Source organism: Nycticebus coucang, chromosome 18 (genome assembly GCF_027406575.1).
Source record: "Nycticebus coucang isolate mNycCou1 chromosome 18, mNycCou1.pri, whole genome shotgun sequence".
NCBI lineage: Eukaryota > Metazoa > Chordata > Mammalia > Primates > Lorisidae > Nycticebus > Nycticebus coucang.
Window position 1 is genome coordinate 78124149 of NC_069797.1, and position 17135 is coordinate 78141283.

Below are 17135 nucleotides of genomic sequence, written 5' to 3' on the forward strand. Positions count from 1 at the left end.
CTTCACAGGCCTGTGGCAGTCTGTGCACATTGACGACCTCCGGAGATCCACTGTCATGGTTTCAGATGTGACCAAGCTGCAGAGTGTCACCATCAGCCAGCTGTTCAAGCCAGGGGACGAGCCTAAGCGTGAGTCACAAGGTGGCACAAGAGAGGGTCCTGCAGGTGCCATGATGCGGGCAGGCCGGGCCTCTGCTTCCCTCACCACAGCAGGAGCTCAGGGCACGACTATAGAATGGGCTGGGGCCCCTTCTTAGAGCACAGGGCCACGCAGACGGTAACGCTTTCACGTGCGGAAGTGGACCTGTGAGCAGGGCAGGCCTGAAAGTGAGCGCCTCCAGGAGGCGTCAGCTCCATCTGCCTTGGTTCCAGGCCGGAAGGGAGGGTTGCCAGTAGGGGACTGTGCTGAGTGGGTCGATTTGGTGCTGAACTTCATGACAAATATCCTCTCGTCTGGGGACCCACCACAGAGCAGAGGGCTGGGAAGCCTGGACAGTTGGAGCCCAGCGCAGACCCTAGCCAGTGCTGCCAGCGCTCCCCATCCCACCTTCCGAGTGGTGGCCTGACCGTGTTTGCTCGATTGCAGTGGTGATAGGATGCGGGGCAGGAGACGCCCCAGAGGAGGCGATGGAAACAGAGCCCAGCAAACTGGGGGAAGTGGCTGAGGTAGACATGGAGACAGAAAGTTCCCAGGAGATACAGGATGAAACCTCTGAGATGGGAGGCAGTGAGGTAAGTTCTAGTTTCTTGGGTCTTCATATGCTACAGGGCAACACTTTAGAGCTGCATCTTTACACTTCTCCACTAGAGTGGGAGGAGTTGGTGCCACTCTATGGGCTGGGCTAGCATCTCTCCTCCCCAACACAAGTGGCATCTGGGGGTTAGCAGGCCATCGGCACCAGCAGTGGGGAGGTCGGCAGCATAGTCCTTGTCCATGAAGACCATTCCGTGCTTCTTGTGTGCTGCATGGACACCCCTGTGGGTTTCGGGATGCTAGTTTGGGTAGCTTGGCTTTTACCGACCATGGAAGTGTAGGAATAGAAGACGTGGCTGTCTGCATGGACAGGTGCAGATCCTGGACACCACAAGCCTGCTGAGGAGCTGCGTGCAGAGTGCCGTGGGGATGCTCAGGGATCGCAGTGAGAGCTGCAGGCGCAACATGAGGAGAGTGGAGGTTCTTCTCAGCCTCCTAGATGAAGGCGACGCGCGCTGCGGTAGGATTCCTCCCACCCTTGTCCTGCTGTGCCCATGTGGGCTCTTCCCAAAGAACGTGAGTCACTCCACTGAACGTGGAGGGGGTGCCCAGGACACCCTTTCAGATTTCTGTGGCTCAACAGAAGCAGCCATGGACGCAGCAGAAATCTAAAAGCATCCTTTGAATTTCACTCCCGAATCGGCCTGGCTGGAGGCAGGGGTGCCCTCCATTCCTGCGGGCGTGCTGAATGTGTGTCTCCTCTGCCTTTTTACAGCATCTTTCCTGCAGGTATCCAAGATGCGCCTCCATGATCTTTTGAAGAAGCAGGAAGAGAACCACCCGCACAGTCTGATGGGCTGGGTCGTGAGGGAAGCTTCCAATCAGGATGCCCTGCAGGAGGCGGGCACTTTCAGGTACTGGGGTGAGCGAGAGCAGGAGCGGTTTGCACTCAGTGGCAGCAATGTCCTTGTAACCTCTGAGCAATCCAAAGCTGTGATTTTTTCCCCCCAAGGAGCATGAAATGAATCAGGGTGGCAGCTATGTGTGGGTTTTGTTGGACTCGCCTCTACTTTTAAAATTTTTCATAGTAAAAAAACTTGAAAAAAATAAGACATTGTTCTTACAGGAGGTAAACATATTGTAAACCATAGGAAGGGATGCTGCTTTAGGTTATTATATTTAAAAGGTGAAATGTAGGGAAGGAACAGGATTCTCTAAGTACTGCTGCTCCAAGTAATTACAAAAGTTGGACCCAAGAGTATCATTACTGCCTGTGGTCCTTGACCCTTTGCCCAGGACTAACCCTTGATGACCTCTGAGGCCAGTGTTGTCCAGGAAGGACCCCAGAGGGAGGGATCCTCTACCCTGAGGAGCCTGGCAGTGTTGTAGACTGGTGACTTTATCTGGTTCTTGTTTCCCCATCTCTAAAAGAACATTGAATTCATCCCTAAGTCCCTTCTGCCTTCCACACCTATAGCTTATATCACTGCAGGCCTGGTGGAGGGAAGAGTGGGAAGGAGCCAAGTTACCAGGACAGGGTGTCCTTCCTGTGCACGGCTGCAGGAGCTCCTGTCTCTCTCTCCAGTTACCCTTCCTTTCTTCCCTTCCTTCGGGCACTCCTCGTGGGTTCCATTCCTGCTTCCCAAGATTGGCACGTCTGGGCTCCCTGTGGGCCACCTCAGTGTGCCAGTGTGCAGCGATGCCAGGCTGCTTCTCCCTGCTATGCTGGTGACCACAGCACTGAGGACAGGCTCTGTTCCTTCCAGGGGGTTGGAACTGCACCTGCTCATTCACATCCCATCTCAGAGCTGCTTTTTGGGACCAGCCTGGCTCTCCATTGCTGTGTTCTCTGGACTTTAGTCTTTTGCCCCTTTGGGATTAAGCATTCCAAATCATCGGCCCCTATTCTCCATCCCCCAGTCCTGAACTTTCCAGCACAGCCGAATGAAGCTCGGCAGCCCCCATGGTGGCCTTTCACCTTTCACCTTTGCAGTCTCTGTGCTTAGCAAACATCTGAACACAGCAGTGTCTTTATTAAGGGGCCTCCTTGATCACTGGTATGCTTAGTTTTCTCACTAGACATTTAACAATTCTCTCCCGGTTCTTTTTATTCTTTTCAAAACAGAGCCTCCATTTTTCTTTCCAATATTATAATTACCTAGTAGTTCTTATTCTTTGCCGCAAGAATTTTGAAATGAAGTGTAGAGTTTTATTTTTTTCTTTGAGACAGGGTCTCATTCTGTGCCCTGGGTAAAGTGCCAATGCATCATAACTCATAACAACCTCAAACTCCTGGGTTCAAGGGATCCTCTTGCCTTAGCCTCCCAAGTAGCTGGGACTGCAGGTGCCCATCACCACACCTGGCTAGTTTTTCTATTTTTAGTAGAGACGGTGTCTCGCTCTTGCTCAGGCTGGTCTCGAACTCCTGAGATCAAGTAATCCACCCACCTCGGCCTCCCAGAGTGTTAGGATTATAGGTGTGAGCCACTGCACCCAGTCTAAAATGTGTAAACATATAACAACAATGGCTCAGCGCCTGTGGCTCAAGCAGCTAAGGGGCCAGCCACATACATCTGAGCTGGTGGGTTCGAATCCAGCCTGGGCCCGCCAAACAACAATGACGGCTGCAACCAGAAAAAAAATAGCCGGGCATTGTGGCAGGCGCCTGTAGTCCCAGCTACTTGGGAGGCGGAGGCAGGAGACTAGCTTGTGCCCAGGAGTTGGAGGTTGCTGTGAGCTGTGACACCACAGCACTCTACCCAGGGTGACAGCTTGAGGCTCTGTCTCAAAAAAAAAAAAAAAAAAAATATATATATATATATATAACAACAACAAAAAAATAATGTACTTAATTCAACTAATTATCTATCTATATAAAATACCCAGATCTAGCATGCAACAAAAACTAAATTCTAGGTAAACATACTTTGTTGTTTAACTTGATCTGGAACAAACTTTTTCAAAATGAGTTGGTCATTTTCTTCATCTGTACCAGGATGGGGTCCCCTCTCTCCTGTGCTGCAGGCAAACACTTTGGAAGCGAGTGCAGGGTGCTGTCACCCCTCTGCTGGCGAGTATGATATCCTTCATCGACAGAGATGGAAACCTCGAACTACTGGCCAGGCCGGATTCTCCGTCCTGGACAAGAGATCTTTGGATGTTTATTTTCAGAGACATTAAGTTTCTAAACATTCCTCTTGTGACTAATAACGCAAGGTGAATAGAAGATGTTCTTTTTATGGGAAAGGGGGAAAACTGTACTACAGCAACAGTTAATACACCCCAGTATTAGGCAAAATACTTCTATTGCCTTTAGAATAACGTTTACGTTGGCTCTTTTTTTTTTTTTATTTACCTATTTATTTATTTATGGACGTCCGAGTTATTTCTACCTTTTGGCTATTAAGAATAATGCTTCTATAAACATTGGTGTATAAGTATCTAAGTTCCTGCTTTCATTTCCCTTTGGTATTCATGTATAAGTAAAAGCAGAATTGTTGGGTCATATAGTTGTTGAATGTCCACCTTTTTGAGAAGCTGCCCAAGCGTTTTCCACAGCAGCAGCTATGCTGGCTCTTTTTGCAGCCTAGAGAATTGTGGCATTACAAAAGGAAGCTCACTAAAGTGCTGAGCAGGCCTTGTTTTGTCAGCACTGTCCTCACTGCCCTGCTGTCAGAGAACCCTGTGTAGGTGAAGTCGCCAGACACAACCCGTGTGTGACGGAGAAGCCGTGCGTAGGAGAGCCCTATGATCTGCTCCCCATTCTGTCCCTAGTTCTATAAGCACCTGCATAGCCTGTCCCTGAGCTCAGCTGCCTCCCAAAAGCTTCCTCTTTGGATTTCAGGGCCTTCAGTTCTGGGGTGTGCGTTAATAAAGAATATGTACGTACTTGGCATTCTGAACTCCCAGTGAGAGCTCTAGAAGGTGAGGTGCTGCTGATGCTCCTGACGGAGAGAACTGCTCTGACAAGTCGTGCCCTGTGTTAGGGCATCAGAACAGGCTTAGGCACCAGAAGACTCGGTTCTGCCAGAGATTTGGGGCAGCTAACTTGCTCCCTGCCAGCCTGGGTTTGTTTTTGTTTTGTCTGTAAAACACAGGATGCCATGAGGTAGCCCTGCACAGAAACCCTGAGCTGTGGGCAGGCCGGCTGGGGCTGTGGGCGCTGGTGTCCATGCTGGGTCCTGGCCTGTGTTCTCCTCGTGGCTCACACTGTGTTCTTGTCCTCACTCACCTTGCAGACCCCAGAGTGAGATGTCCTCCATTCTGGTGCAGAACTACATGAACCTTTCGGAGAATGCGTCCAACATCGTCCCATTCAGCTGGAGGATCAAGGACTATCTGGAAGAGCTGTGGGCACAGGCTCAGTACATCACCGACACCGAGGGTGAGGCCGCCGCACGGGGCAGGTGCCGCATGGGCCAGTCGCCTGCTCCTCACAGGAGTCTGCCTGGCGGTAGATGAGTAGGCAGACAGATGGCTGCCTGTTACAGGGTCCTTCTGGAGTCTTTGTAACACTAAGGATAGCACAGCATTTTTGGAAAAGTCTTCTTTCATACATGAATCGATCTTTTCAACATTTCCTTACAGTATGGGGCAGAACACTCCGATGTCCATATTTTCTGGAGAAACTTGAAGCAGTCTCTCTCCTGATGAGAGAGTATTTCCTTTGTCTGTGGCGATGCTCTGACTCTGCTTTTCTATAATAATATTCAACTGGGGGGCCAGCACCCCACCAAAGAAGCCAGGTCTTCCTGGTTGGAGTGGTCTGTGTCCTCAGTCCCACTCACTCCTGACTTACTCAGACCCTGGGGTACCTGCGCCTGTTAGGACATTTAGACTCTGCTCTCTGATACCAGGTAGTTTTGACCCTCTGGGACTAGCTTGGCTGTTTGTGAACAAAATTTACCATTGATTCTGCCCTCTCATCTTTTTTTTTTTTTTTTAAGAGAGAGAGTTTTACTTTATTACCCTCAGTAGAATGCTATGGCATCACACAGCTCACAACAATCCCCAACTACTGGGCTTAGGCGATTCTTTTGCCTCAGCCTCATGAATAGCTGGGACTATAGGCACCCGCCACAATGCCTGTTTATTTTTTTGTTGCAGTTTGGCCGGGGCCAGGTTTGAACCCACCATCCTCGGTATATGGGGCCAGTGCCCCACTCACTGAGCCACAGGTGCCGCCCTGCCTCTGATCTTTTATTCCACTGGAAAAATACCTTACGCGTCCAGATAGTGACCGTTCCATTTATCCCCCAGGACATTAGGCAGCTGGTGCCCTGTGGGAGCTCCCGGTCAGCACAGCCTAGCCCAGTTACTGTTCACTGTGTTACTGCCCTTCACAGGGAGGCCGCACTCTTCTGGACATGAAGGGGAGTCAGAGTCTCACTTGGAGCCACTCTTTGTTTTCCTCCCACAGGGCTGTCAGGAAAGTTACTGGACATCTTCCAGCGGACTCCGCTGGGCAGCTTTCTCGCCCAGCTCCGTGAGGAGCAACAGCAGGACCTTCTGCAGGGCTACTCCCAGGATTTTCTCCTCTTGACCATGAGTGTGTCTACTGGGGAGGAATTAAAGGTAGGCACTGACAAAGGGTCGAGGGTAAAGCTTGTGTGACATGGACTGGATGTGGACACAGGCACGCAGCCTCAGCTGCCGGGGCTGGTGCTGTTGTTTGGAAACAGCAGGTGGCCTTTGGGGCACCAGGTGGGGGTGCGCTTGGTGCGGACCTTCTGCTCACTGCCTGGGCTGCGTAACGCATGGAACTTTCTGTTAATATCAAAAGACCTCTAGTTTCCCTGTAATACTTTCTTTTTAAATGAGTTTCTCTGGAAGAAAATTAGGTAAATATTTAACCCTACCGGATAAGAATAATAGATGAAATTCAAAGGAAAGAATAATAACTTCTGACTAGCTAAAAATTACAAACTTCACTACATAAAAAAGGAAAGTTACAGATTTGAGGAGCATGTCCTTGCAAGTAATCTGACTAAAGATCATGGTATTCCTTAGGGATCAGTAAGAAAATACGCTAATTTTGAAAAATAATAAAAGGTATAAAACAACTATTAGCAGAATAATCATATCAACATCCAGAAAACACTTGACATTTCCCAGTCTTCATTATTTTATTTTATTTATTTTTTTTGAGACAGTGTCTCAAGCTGTCCTGGGAGGAGTGCCGTGGCATCACTGCTCACAGCAACCTCAAACTCCTGGGCTCAAGCGATTCTTTTGTCTCAGCCTCCCGAGTAGCTGGGATTACAGGCGCCCACCACAATGCCTGGCGGTTTCTGGTTATAGTTGTCATTGTTGTTTGGCAGGCCCGGGCTGGATTCTAATCCGCCAGCCCTGGTGTATGTGCCTGGCCCCTTATCTGCTTGAGCTACAGGCGCCGAGCCATCGATAATTTTTTGAAAGGAGAGCAGCCAGTGCTGTACAAAAGCGGCAGCAGTGTGGACAGCGAGTGTGTGGAAAGCTGCCTGGCAGGACATATTGGGAACCTCTCACAGTCTGAACTTTGGATTCTGGCCTAAGAAAATTATTGGAGATGTGTAGAAATCTTGCATTTATGGCAATGTTCTTTTCAACTTTATTTCTTTTCTTTTTTTTGAGACAGAGTCTCATTATGTCACCCTTGGTACAGTGCTGTGGTGTCACAGCTCACAGCAACCTCAAACTCTTGGGTTTAAGCAATTCTGTTGCCTCAGCCTCTCAAGTAGCTGGGACTACAGGCACCCGCCACAACTCCCGGCTATTTTTTGTTGTAGTTGTCGTTGTTTAGCTGGCCTCGGGCCGGGTTCGAACCCTCCAGTCTCGGTGTATGTGGCTGGCGCCTAACCACTGTGCTACGGGCGCCAAGCCTGAACTTTATTTCTAAAAGTGAAAAGTTAGAAATATTGTTCAAAAATAAAAGATGGGCAGATTAAAGTACAGCCATTCAGTGGGTGAGTAAGTGTCCATTACAGTGTTTTTCAAATATACAGTAACAGAGTAATCAAGAAAATGGAGCAGTGTTCATAATGCAAGGGGAGGTGGGAAAAACATCAGGAAGAAACCGCGACCCCAATTTGGGGGTGGCAGGGAGTAGAGGCAGCTACAAAGGTGACCAGAAGGAGCCACCCCCGGTAGCAAGCTAGGGACAGGGACCACAAACATGACCTCCAGCATTCTCCTGTAGTGTTTGGATAGCTCTCGTTTCCTCAGGGAAAAATGTGCCATTTTTATAATTTGAAAATATGTACTAAAAACTTTTTAAATCCCAGTTTCTGCAGATGGCTCTGTGGTCCTGCATCAGTGAACTAAAGGCGGCGTCAGGACGGTCAGAGGAAGGGACCTCCTTGCCATGGGTGCACCTTGCCTATCAGCACTTCAAGAGCCGGCTGCAGAACTTGTCCAGAATCCTGGCTATCCATCCGCACATTCTGCAGAGCCTGGCAGAAGCAACGCAGAGCCATGAGCTGGCTGGCTGTGAAATGGTATGCCCCCACCCACCTGGAGCAAGGGTTGGGGTGCTTCCAGCCCCACCTGGGAGCGGAAAGCTAGCGGGGTTATGTTCCATGTGGGAGATTCTTTCGTGGGCCATAACGTTGGTGTAACTCAGAGAAGTCAATAACACAGCTACCGAATTCTCTCAAGATGATAACAGATTAGGTTATAAGCGTGGCATACAAGAACATACCGGATCAACAGCCAGGGCCTCTGGCTAAGAACTTAGAGCAACCCCCCAAAAGGAAAAGGCGAGGAGGGAGGGCCGCAGCACAGTCACACCCCTTTCCCCCACCCCCCAGACCCTGGATGCATTTGCAGCAGTGGCCTGTGTTGAAATGCTGACAAGAGACGCCCTGAAGCCCAGCCCCCAGGCCTGGCTGCAGCTGGTGAAGAACCTCTCTATGCCGCTGCAGCTCATCTGTTCAGACACGCACATGCAGGGCAGTGGGAGGCGGGCCAAAGCCGCCATCGTGGGCGTCAGGTGAGACACAGGAGCTCGTCACTTGCACGTTTTGACCTGGAGCTTGCCAAGTCCCAGGCACATCCAGGAAAAGGACTAACACATATTGCTGCCATGGGAGGGGCTCTTTCTGGTTTTCACTTCACGTCTGTTGAGCCCTTGTTGAGCGCCAGACATCTCTTTAGATGAAGAAGCCTGTGTATCCAGGGTGTGCGGAACTATCATGATGCCATGTGGGCAGTGCTGTGCAGAAAGGAACTGTTAGAAGGGACAGCCAGGGTCGGCAGGTGTGCAGAGAGAGGACAAGCCATCAGGATCAGGGAGACATTTCCTGTGCTGGGCTCTAAGGTGAGGTGGGACTTACAAGTGCAGCGAGCGGGTTGCAGAGTCTCATCTGAGCCAGAGCACAGGTGGTGGGTCAGGGACTGTGTCACAGAGGGCTTGTGCCCTGGGCCCTCTCTTCTCTCCTCATCCTCTGCCTTCTCACACAGCTTTTTTAGCCCCCCCCACCTTTTGTCCGAGACTCCCTTGTTAAGAGCTGAGCGACACCCTCTTTTGACAGGACCCAGTGGAACCGGATTTTGTCTGTTGCGCTCTTTGTGGAGCATGTGCTCCTGGGGACTGAGAGCCAGATCCCAGAGTTAAGCAGCCTGGTGACCAAGTATGTCTTCTTACTAGACAAGGTGAGTATTGGCTCACCTTGGCAGAAGCACGACTCTACCTCTTTCCAAATGAAGACCAGCTGAAAGGTGACTTAGCATTGATCTGCATGTTAGTAACCTCTCTTTTAGCTCTGACAACTTTATCTAGAACTGTAAAGGAAAGTGATTTCATAACGAGGCCCTTAAGTTTTCAGGGTTTAGTTGCTTAGCAACCTATTCTCTCCTGATTGCTAAGTCAGTCCATATCATCTGGGGTCCTGCTGCATGATGAGAAGCTGCTGCAGGGATTGTTTCAGAAAGGGATCGATGCAGGGAACGTGTGTGAAAACCGTGGGAGGAACGACCTGGCCTCCCGGGTGACCCCTGTACAGATCACCAGCTTGGCCCTCTGGGGGAGCTGTTACCATCGCCATGGCTGGGTTGGCAAGGATGCAGGATAAGCTATTGGAATTGGAGACTTCAAAACTAGTGTTGTCCATGGGACCAAAGAACAAGAAGCTACCATGTCTCTGCCCGTCAGCATCCTTTATAAAGCTAGTGGTAGCACAGGATAGAGCCCCCATAGAAAAAGCTACCATCTCTGTGACGCCTCACTGAGGCGTCTCTCTGCCTCACTCTCCTGTATGAGCACATCCAGAGCTGTTGCTCTCATGGTGTCTGAGAAACGGCACTGAAGGGAGGTCAGCATGGGTGCAGGGTGCTGAGTCCTCTGACCTCGCCATGATACAGCTTCAGCTTTTTTCTCTCCCAGAGAGCAGGATGGGTGTGAGCAGCACCCATAAATGCCCCAACTCCGCATCTCATCCCATCGTTGTCCTTAACATGAATCCTGTGGTCTCAGAAGGCTATTCCTGGTGTCACAACCCAAAGAAAGAAGGGGAGGTGGCGGGCACACCCACTCTCTTTGCCAGCCCAGCCCAGAACATGCACACTTTGCTCCAGTGTGCTCCAGCTCACATCTCATTGTCCTAAACTTAGTCATGTGGCCTTGTCTAGTTGCAAAACATCTTCTGTGGAATGGTCATGTGCCCAGGTAGAACATGGAAGCACTTTCGATAAAGGAAAAAGTCAAGAAAGGATGTGAGGAAACACCTGCGCTCTACCTGCGCTCTACCACTCGAGCAGACGACGCCTGTGAGCACCTGTCCCCACACCCATGCCACAGGCAGCCTCTCCCCACATCTCCTGTCACAGTCCAGGATCCCCGGATGCCTGGGGGACGCACAGGCTTTCAGCCAGCTTCAGTATGCCTCCAGAAGGCCAGGTGGCCACACACTGAGAGATGATTAGCTGGCCCTGCCTGCCGCCTGTGTACCTTTATGGGTTTTTGGAGATTACACATGTTGGGAGCTGTTTTTGGTCATGGAATGACCTTAAAAACTTAATGAGCTTCTGGTTTATTTCTTCCCAGTCAGATCCATGTGCAAGTAGACAGCCAAAGTTCTCACCATGTCAGTTTTCATGCTTAAAGCCTCCGGTGCTGCCTGTCCCCTCCCAGTGAAGGGCAGCTCCCTGAGGCCATCGGAAACCAGAGGCCCTGGGGAGAGCACAGCCCTCAGTCTGGCCTCACCTCCACATCCTCACCCCCTGAGCTCAGCTGCCTTGTCAGTGCTGCCTCTTGTACTCAGCCTGAGGGGCTTTGCTAAAAACTGCAAAAAGGAGCCGAGACATGGATGAGTGTTGATGTTTCCTCAGTCAGTTTTATAGGAAGGCTGGCTAGGTGACGGAGGCAGAGCTGTGAGCAGAGCATGTGAGCTGCCTCCCAACATGTCACTGATGACGGTCATCCCAAAGCCTTGCTGAAGATCATAAAGGCACCATCAGCTTTCTAGTCTATAATATCCCAACCTTGCCATCTTCTGCCCAACATAAGGCCACTGTCATATTTTATTGTGGTACAGTAAACATAAAATCTACCATTCTGACCATCCCTGGTAGAGTGCAGTGGCATCATCATGCTCACAGCAACCTCAAACTCCTAGGCTCCAGCGATACTCCTGCCTCAGCCTCCCGACTAGCTGGGACTACAGGTGCTTACCACTATGCCCAGCTTATTTTTTCTATCTTTGGTGCAGACACAGTCCCACTCTTGCTCACTCTGGTCTTGAACTCCTGACCTCAACAATACCCTTGCCTTGGCCTGCTTCCCAGGGTGGTGGGGTTAGAGGCATGAGCCACTGCACCCGGCCCCGTTTCTAACTATAATACAGAAACTTCCCATTTGTACTCAAGCACACATATGCAAGAATATTGAGTACAGGAACATTGGGAATTGCAAAAAATTGCAAAAAATCTAAATGCCTATTAACTGGAAAAAAATAACCAGTATATTTATCAATGGACACCATATAGCACTTAGCAAGAATTATCTGGACCTAAGTGTGTTAATGAAGAATACGAGTGGCCAGTGTATAATCACCAAGATGTAGAATCAACCTAAGTGGCCATCAACCCATGAATGCATCAATAAACAGTGGTATGTGTATACCGTGGAATACTGTTCAGCCGTAAAAAGATGGAGACTTTATATCTTTTGTATTAACCTGGATAGGGTTGGAGAACTCTTTAGTAAAGTATCAAAAGAATAGAAGAAGAAGTATCCAATGTACTCAATACTACTATGAAGACAGTAGATGGACTAATACACACCCACACAAGAGAAAACCTCAATTTAATTCAAGTTGGGGGAATAGGGAAGGAGGGAGGGGATTGGCCGCAATGTAAGGGTATAAGGCACACCTGGGTGAGGGGCACAGCTACAACAGGGACTTTACCTAACAAATGCAAATGTTGTCACCTAATCATTTGTACCCTCATATCAGTCTCAAATGTTTTAAAAAAGCAAGCTCCAGAAGCCTACGTACAGTATGTCGTCCATATGAAGTTCTAAAACCCTCACAGCAGTAACACAGAGTGTGTGTGTGCAGACAGACATGCTCGATGAGAGTGCAGGAATGCGGCTGGCTCAGGACGGAGGAAGGGAGGGAAGTGTGAGCTGCAGCCCTATCTGTACTGTTCTGTTTGTTTAAAAAGTGATCTAAGGGCGGTGCTTGTGGCTCAGTCCGTAAGGCGCCAGCCCCATAAACCGAGGGTGGCGGGTTCAAACCTGGCCCCGGCTGAACTGCACCAAAAAATAGCCGGGCGTTGTGGCGGGCGCCTGTAGTCCCAGCTACTCGGGAGGCTGAGGCAAGAGAATCGCCTAAGCCCAGGAGTTGGAGGTTGCTGTGAGCTGTGTGAGGCCACGGCACTCTACCGAGGGCCATAAAGTGAGACTCTGTCTCTACAAAAAGAAAAAAAAAGTGATCTAAATCAAATATTTCAAAATCCTGAGTTTTTCTAAACCTTGGTGGGAGACACACAGAGGGTCATTACATTATTATTATTAGAGTTTTAAATACCTCATGATAGCAGGAGGGAGAGGAGAAGGGGAGATCAGAAGTTGGGAATTCAGTTCTCCTGCAAAGAAACAGAATCACATAAAAGGCGTCCAGACTCAAGGGGACTGTTGACAGAGCCCAGCAGGCCTCGCCCTGCACCCCAGCCAGCTGGCCCAGTGGGTGCTGTGTTGTCTGCTCTGTCACCTTGGGAAACCTGCCTGGCCCTGCTGACCCCCGCCCTCCCCACTGCTGACTTCTCATCATCACTGCCCTCCTTCAGTGTCTTCAGGAGAACTCTGACATCAAGACCCACAGGCCTTTTGTGGCTGTGATGAACACTCTTTGTAAATGTAAGGACACAGCCAGCAAGACCTTCGCCAGGTGAGGCCTTTGGTGTGGGATCCATGAATGAGAGAACTCTGAGTCCGGTGCTTCTGGCTTCTGCTGGCAGCTTCCCAGCCTCAGAACCCACCTTCCTGCTCGGTCTCTAGGTTTGGGATCCAGCCGTGCCCCATCTGCCTGGGAGATGCGCAGGACCCCGTCTGCCTGCCCTGCGACCACGTCTACTGCCTGCCTTGCATCCGAGCCTGGCTGGCCCCCGGGCAGATGATGTGCCCCTACTGTCTAACCGACCTTCCAGACACATTCTCCCTGACCACTTCCCAGGAGCACAGGTAAAACACCCTCTCTCTCAAGAAAGTTTTCCCCTCCCCCCTTTAAATATAACATTCAAAAATATAAGCTGTATTTAACCTTCATTTGGCAGAAAACTGAACTTCAGCAAACTATCCTAAGAGAGCCCACCACATATACACCTTCACAAGCATCTGGTGTCTCAAAATCACTCTCTCTCCAAGACATATACTTGTATAGATTTGAGAGACAGCAAATTTAGAGGAAATAAAACAAAAAGTCTTAAAGAAAGCCTTTGCTAGCGGCCCAAGGAGTTTAGAACTAGTGACTGGCATATCCTCTCAGTGATCATTCCCACCCACTGACCTGAGGATAACAACTCTTGTTCAGCCCGCAGAGGAAGCTGGAAGGAGCTAGCGCGCCTGGGCCCGGCAGGCTCAGCACTGCTCTGGAGGCGTTCGTTTTCCTTCCCTTCCCTCTCTTCCATAGCCTCCTAAATGTGGAGCCCCAGGCATGTCTGTGGATGGGCTCTTTGACATACTTTGGAACACCGGGGGTTTTTGCTAGCTGGCCAAAGAAGGAAAGTGTCCCTAGAAAGCAGGAAGTCTAAATACTGTTCACTGCAGTTTTGAAGACCAGCTTTAAGCAATGTAAAGGGTGCCTTGAACCTCTAAAAATGAAGTGCTGTCCCAATCAAGCCGTTCCACATGGAGGGATCTGGGAACATCCCACCGGCTGCTGATGCTGTTCTCCAACTGTTTCTAGGAAAGCCATCGAGAAGCATGCCCAGTTCCGGCAGATGTGCAACAGCTTCTTTGTAGACCTGGTTTCCACCATGTGCTTCAAAGATAACACCCCGCCGGAGAAGCCAGTGATCGACAGCCTGCTGTCACTACTCTTTGTGCAAAAGGAACTCCTCAGACACACTCCTCAGAGTGAGCTGCTTTTCCCTATAAGCCTAACGATGCAGTTCTTCTCACCCTGACCTGTCAGATGCAGTGAACTCGCTTTCTCTTTCTGGTTTAAGGACAACGTGAACACACAAAATCTCTCTCTCCATTTGATGATATCGTTGATAAGACGCCTGTCATCCGCTCGGTGGTACTGAAACTGCTTTTGAAGTACAGGTGAGAGCAACTGCCTTACCTGAGATGTGCTTCTGGACAGTCTTGTCTGCTCTTTTTCTTTATCATGGCTTTCTCTTTGCTACCAAATGTTCTTCTTATGATTAGTAGTTAGTTCTGATCTCGGGAAGGCTCTTCAGCGAGAGATGACCTGGCTCCTCTGTGTGGGCTGGTGAGCCCAGCACACCCACAAGTGCGTATTTGGCAGGACGAAAACAGAATGCTGGGAGGGGGCCGTGGGGTGAGGTGTGTGGGTCTCGTCATCAGCTAGTTCCACAGCTGCCCGGTTTTGTAACTTTTTAGGGTGATAACAGGGTCTCCCTCACGTCGAGGTCTAGATGTCCTCCGAGTTCATGTCGCCTGCACATGGGCTCAGTCGGTGTGTTTCCTTGGTTAGAGAGGATGTTGACCTCTGCAAAGGAAAGTGTCACCTCTGGCACTGGTGTTACCTGGGAGTGCAGTTCTGAAAGTGCTGCCGTAGGTTGGGTCGCTAAGTCAAAACTCTTTAAATATAAATTTAAATACTACAATTTACAATATAAATTTGATACTAAGGGAAATGTTGATATCTGCAGTGATGTCACACAGCCGCAGCAGGTAGAGCTGGCGGCGTCTCCGTGTGAAGAGGACGTGATAGCAGTTCATTGCTGGCATCTTCTTGGCCACCTTGCACATGTAGTTGTTAAAAAATGCCAGTTTCAGTCTCACCTGTATCTGTGACCACTTTGGGCTCCATCTGAACATTGAACACACCCCTCTTTTCCTCAGTCTTTTCTTTGATAACAGCCACAGCTTGATTGAGGAAGAAAGGCCTGCTGCTCTCTCCAGCGCTGTGGTAGTCATCACACCCTGAGGAGGAGCTATCAGATTATCTTGCTGGGCATGCTTTCCGCAGACCAACTCAAACCTGCTCCAGCCTTCCTTTATAGCATGACGAAGTAGGTGCGATGATGATGCAGAAGAAATGGGAGCCAAAGCAGAAGAGCAGCCTTGTGGGAAACGGAGTCCGGCCCTTCCTGGCTGGAAACCCTAGACTGGAAAGTTTTCCAGTATTGAAAACTTCAAAGCTAAATATTTTTTATTTCCAAGTATTTAAATGCTCTAACAGACCAGAATATGAAATGCCCTCTGAAACATCAGCTGTTTTCCCACAGTAGCTCCAACACACTGAGCAATTGTAAAGAGAGTGGCCTGATTTCGCTAGAGGCAAATCTTTTAAGAGTAGTCCTAAGATTGGGCTTGTGATTTCCATTTCTGGTGTCTCCAGACTGGCAACCCTTTGTAGTTCATTGCCTCTATGAGATTCATCAGGGGCACCCAAAGCAAACAGTCCCAGTCTTTCTTATATAAACTGTATTCAAGCAAAGATCAAATAAGTTTCTGGGATACTTTTTAAAAATGCCAGTTTCACTTATTAATTTCACTAACTCTCAGCCCTTGAGGATAGGACTTTGTAAATACTCCATGGGAATGGGAAGTGCGTACAATACACCTTGCTGTGTGCCGCAGCACTGTGACCTTCTCGAGGACGGCCACTCACAGCTGTCCTGCATAAGCTGGCTGCTTTTTCCAGGAATGCCATTTGCACTTGTAAGAATAAGAATGACCAGAAACTGGTGGTGCCTGTGGCTCAGTCGATGGGGCGCCGGCCCCATATGCCGAGGGTGATGGGTTCAGACCCAGCCCCGGCCAAACTGCAACCAAAAAATAGCCGGGCGTTGTGGCGGGCGCCTGTAGTCCCAGCTACTCGGGAGGCTGAGGCAGGAGAATCGCTTAAGCCCAGGAGTTGGAGGTTGCTGTGAGCCGTGTGACGCCACAGCACTCTACCGAGGGCGGTACAGTGACACTCTGTCTCTACAAAAAAAAAAAAAAAGAATGACCAGAAACTGCAGACAATCAGGTTTGGGCATCTGGCAGGAACTTTCTTAAAAACAAAGTGGGCCTGCCACATCAAAACTACTGATGGTTTGTGTTGTTAATGATAAAATTCGAGCTTTTAAGCAAAAATTAAAATTTTGGAAAACTTGTATTCTCCATGATGAGCTTGTTGACATTTTGGGGCAATATGCGGTGACACTAATGAAGGTGGGTGGGTTTTTAAAATATACTATAAAATAAATGTCAACATTTGTAAGATCTGTATAGTTCAGTGAACTTGTATTTTCCAAATGACCAATGCCTAAAGTCACAAAACCATATGTGAGTGAAAAATGCATTGAAAGTGTGAGGAGTACATTTGATTTTACTGTACTGGACTATGACAAGTGTATTGATGAGGTTTCAGGTTCCACATTACAACTAACCTTTAGAAATGATAATTTGTCGGGCGGTGCCTGTGGCTCAGTGAGTAGGGCGCCGGCCCCATATGCCGAGGGTGGCGGGTTCAAACCCCGCCGCGGGCAAACTGCAACAACAAAGTAGCTGGGCGTTGTGGCGGGCACCTGTAGTCCCAGCTGCTCGGGAGGCTGAGGCAGGAGAATCGCGAAAGCCCAAGAGTTGGAGGTTGCTGTGAGCCGTGTGACGTCATGGCACTCTACCCGAGAGCAGTAAAGTGAGACTCTGTCTCTACAAAAAAAAAAAAAAAAAAGGGAAAAGAAATGATAATTTGTCGATAATTTGTCAAGTTTTGGTACAGTATAACATAGGAATATCCACCATTATCTGCAAAAAATATCTCTCCCTTTTCTAACTGCATAAC

The 17135-nt window shown here is 49.3% G+C and overlaps 1 protein-coding gene across 6 annotated transcripts in view; it reads left to right on the top strand.

Moving 5' to 3' along the window:
* RNF213 (ring finger protein 213) overlaps positions 1 to 17135 on the top strand; it is a 120767-nt gene that overhangs the window by 78582 nt on the left and 25050 nt on the right. For all 6 annotated transcript variants that reach the window (XM_053570645.1, XM_053570644.1, XM_053570646.1 and 3 more), the window contains 14 exons: positions 9 to 128; positions 586 to 731; positions 1066 to 1213; positions 1469 to 1607; positions 3718 to 3909; positions 4932 to 5077; positions 6113 to 6267; positions 7956 to 8168; positions 8481 to 8662; positions 9204 to 9324; positions 12961 to 13061; positions 13172 to 13354; positions 14079 to 14248; positions 14341 to 14440. In XM_053570645.1, coding sequence (XP_053426620.1) covers positions 9 to 128; positions 586 to 731; positions 1066 to 1213; positions 1469 to 1607; positions 3718 to 3909; positions 4932 to 5077; positions 6113 to 6267; positions 7956 to 8168; positions 8481 to 8662; positions 9204 to 9324; positions 12961 to 13061; positions 13172 to 13354; positions 14079 to 14248; positions 14341 to 14440 — 2116 coding nt within the window. The remainder of the gene's footprint in view (positions 1 to 8; positions 129 to 585; positions 732 to 1065; positions 1214 to 1468; positions 1608 to 3717; positions 3910 to 4931; positions 5078 to 6112; positions 6268 to 7955; positions 8169 to 8480; positions 8663 to 9203; positions 9325 to 12960; positions 13062 to 13171; positions 13355 to 14078; positions 14249 to 14340; positions 14441 to 17135) is intronic.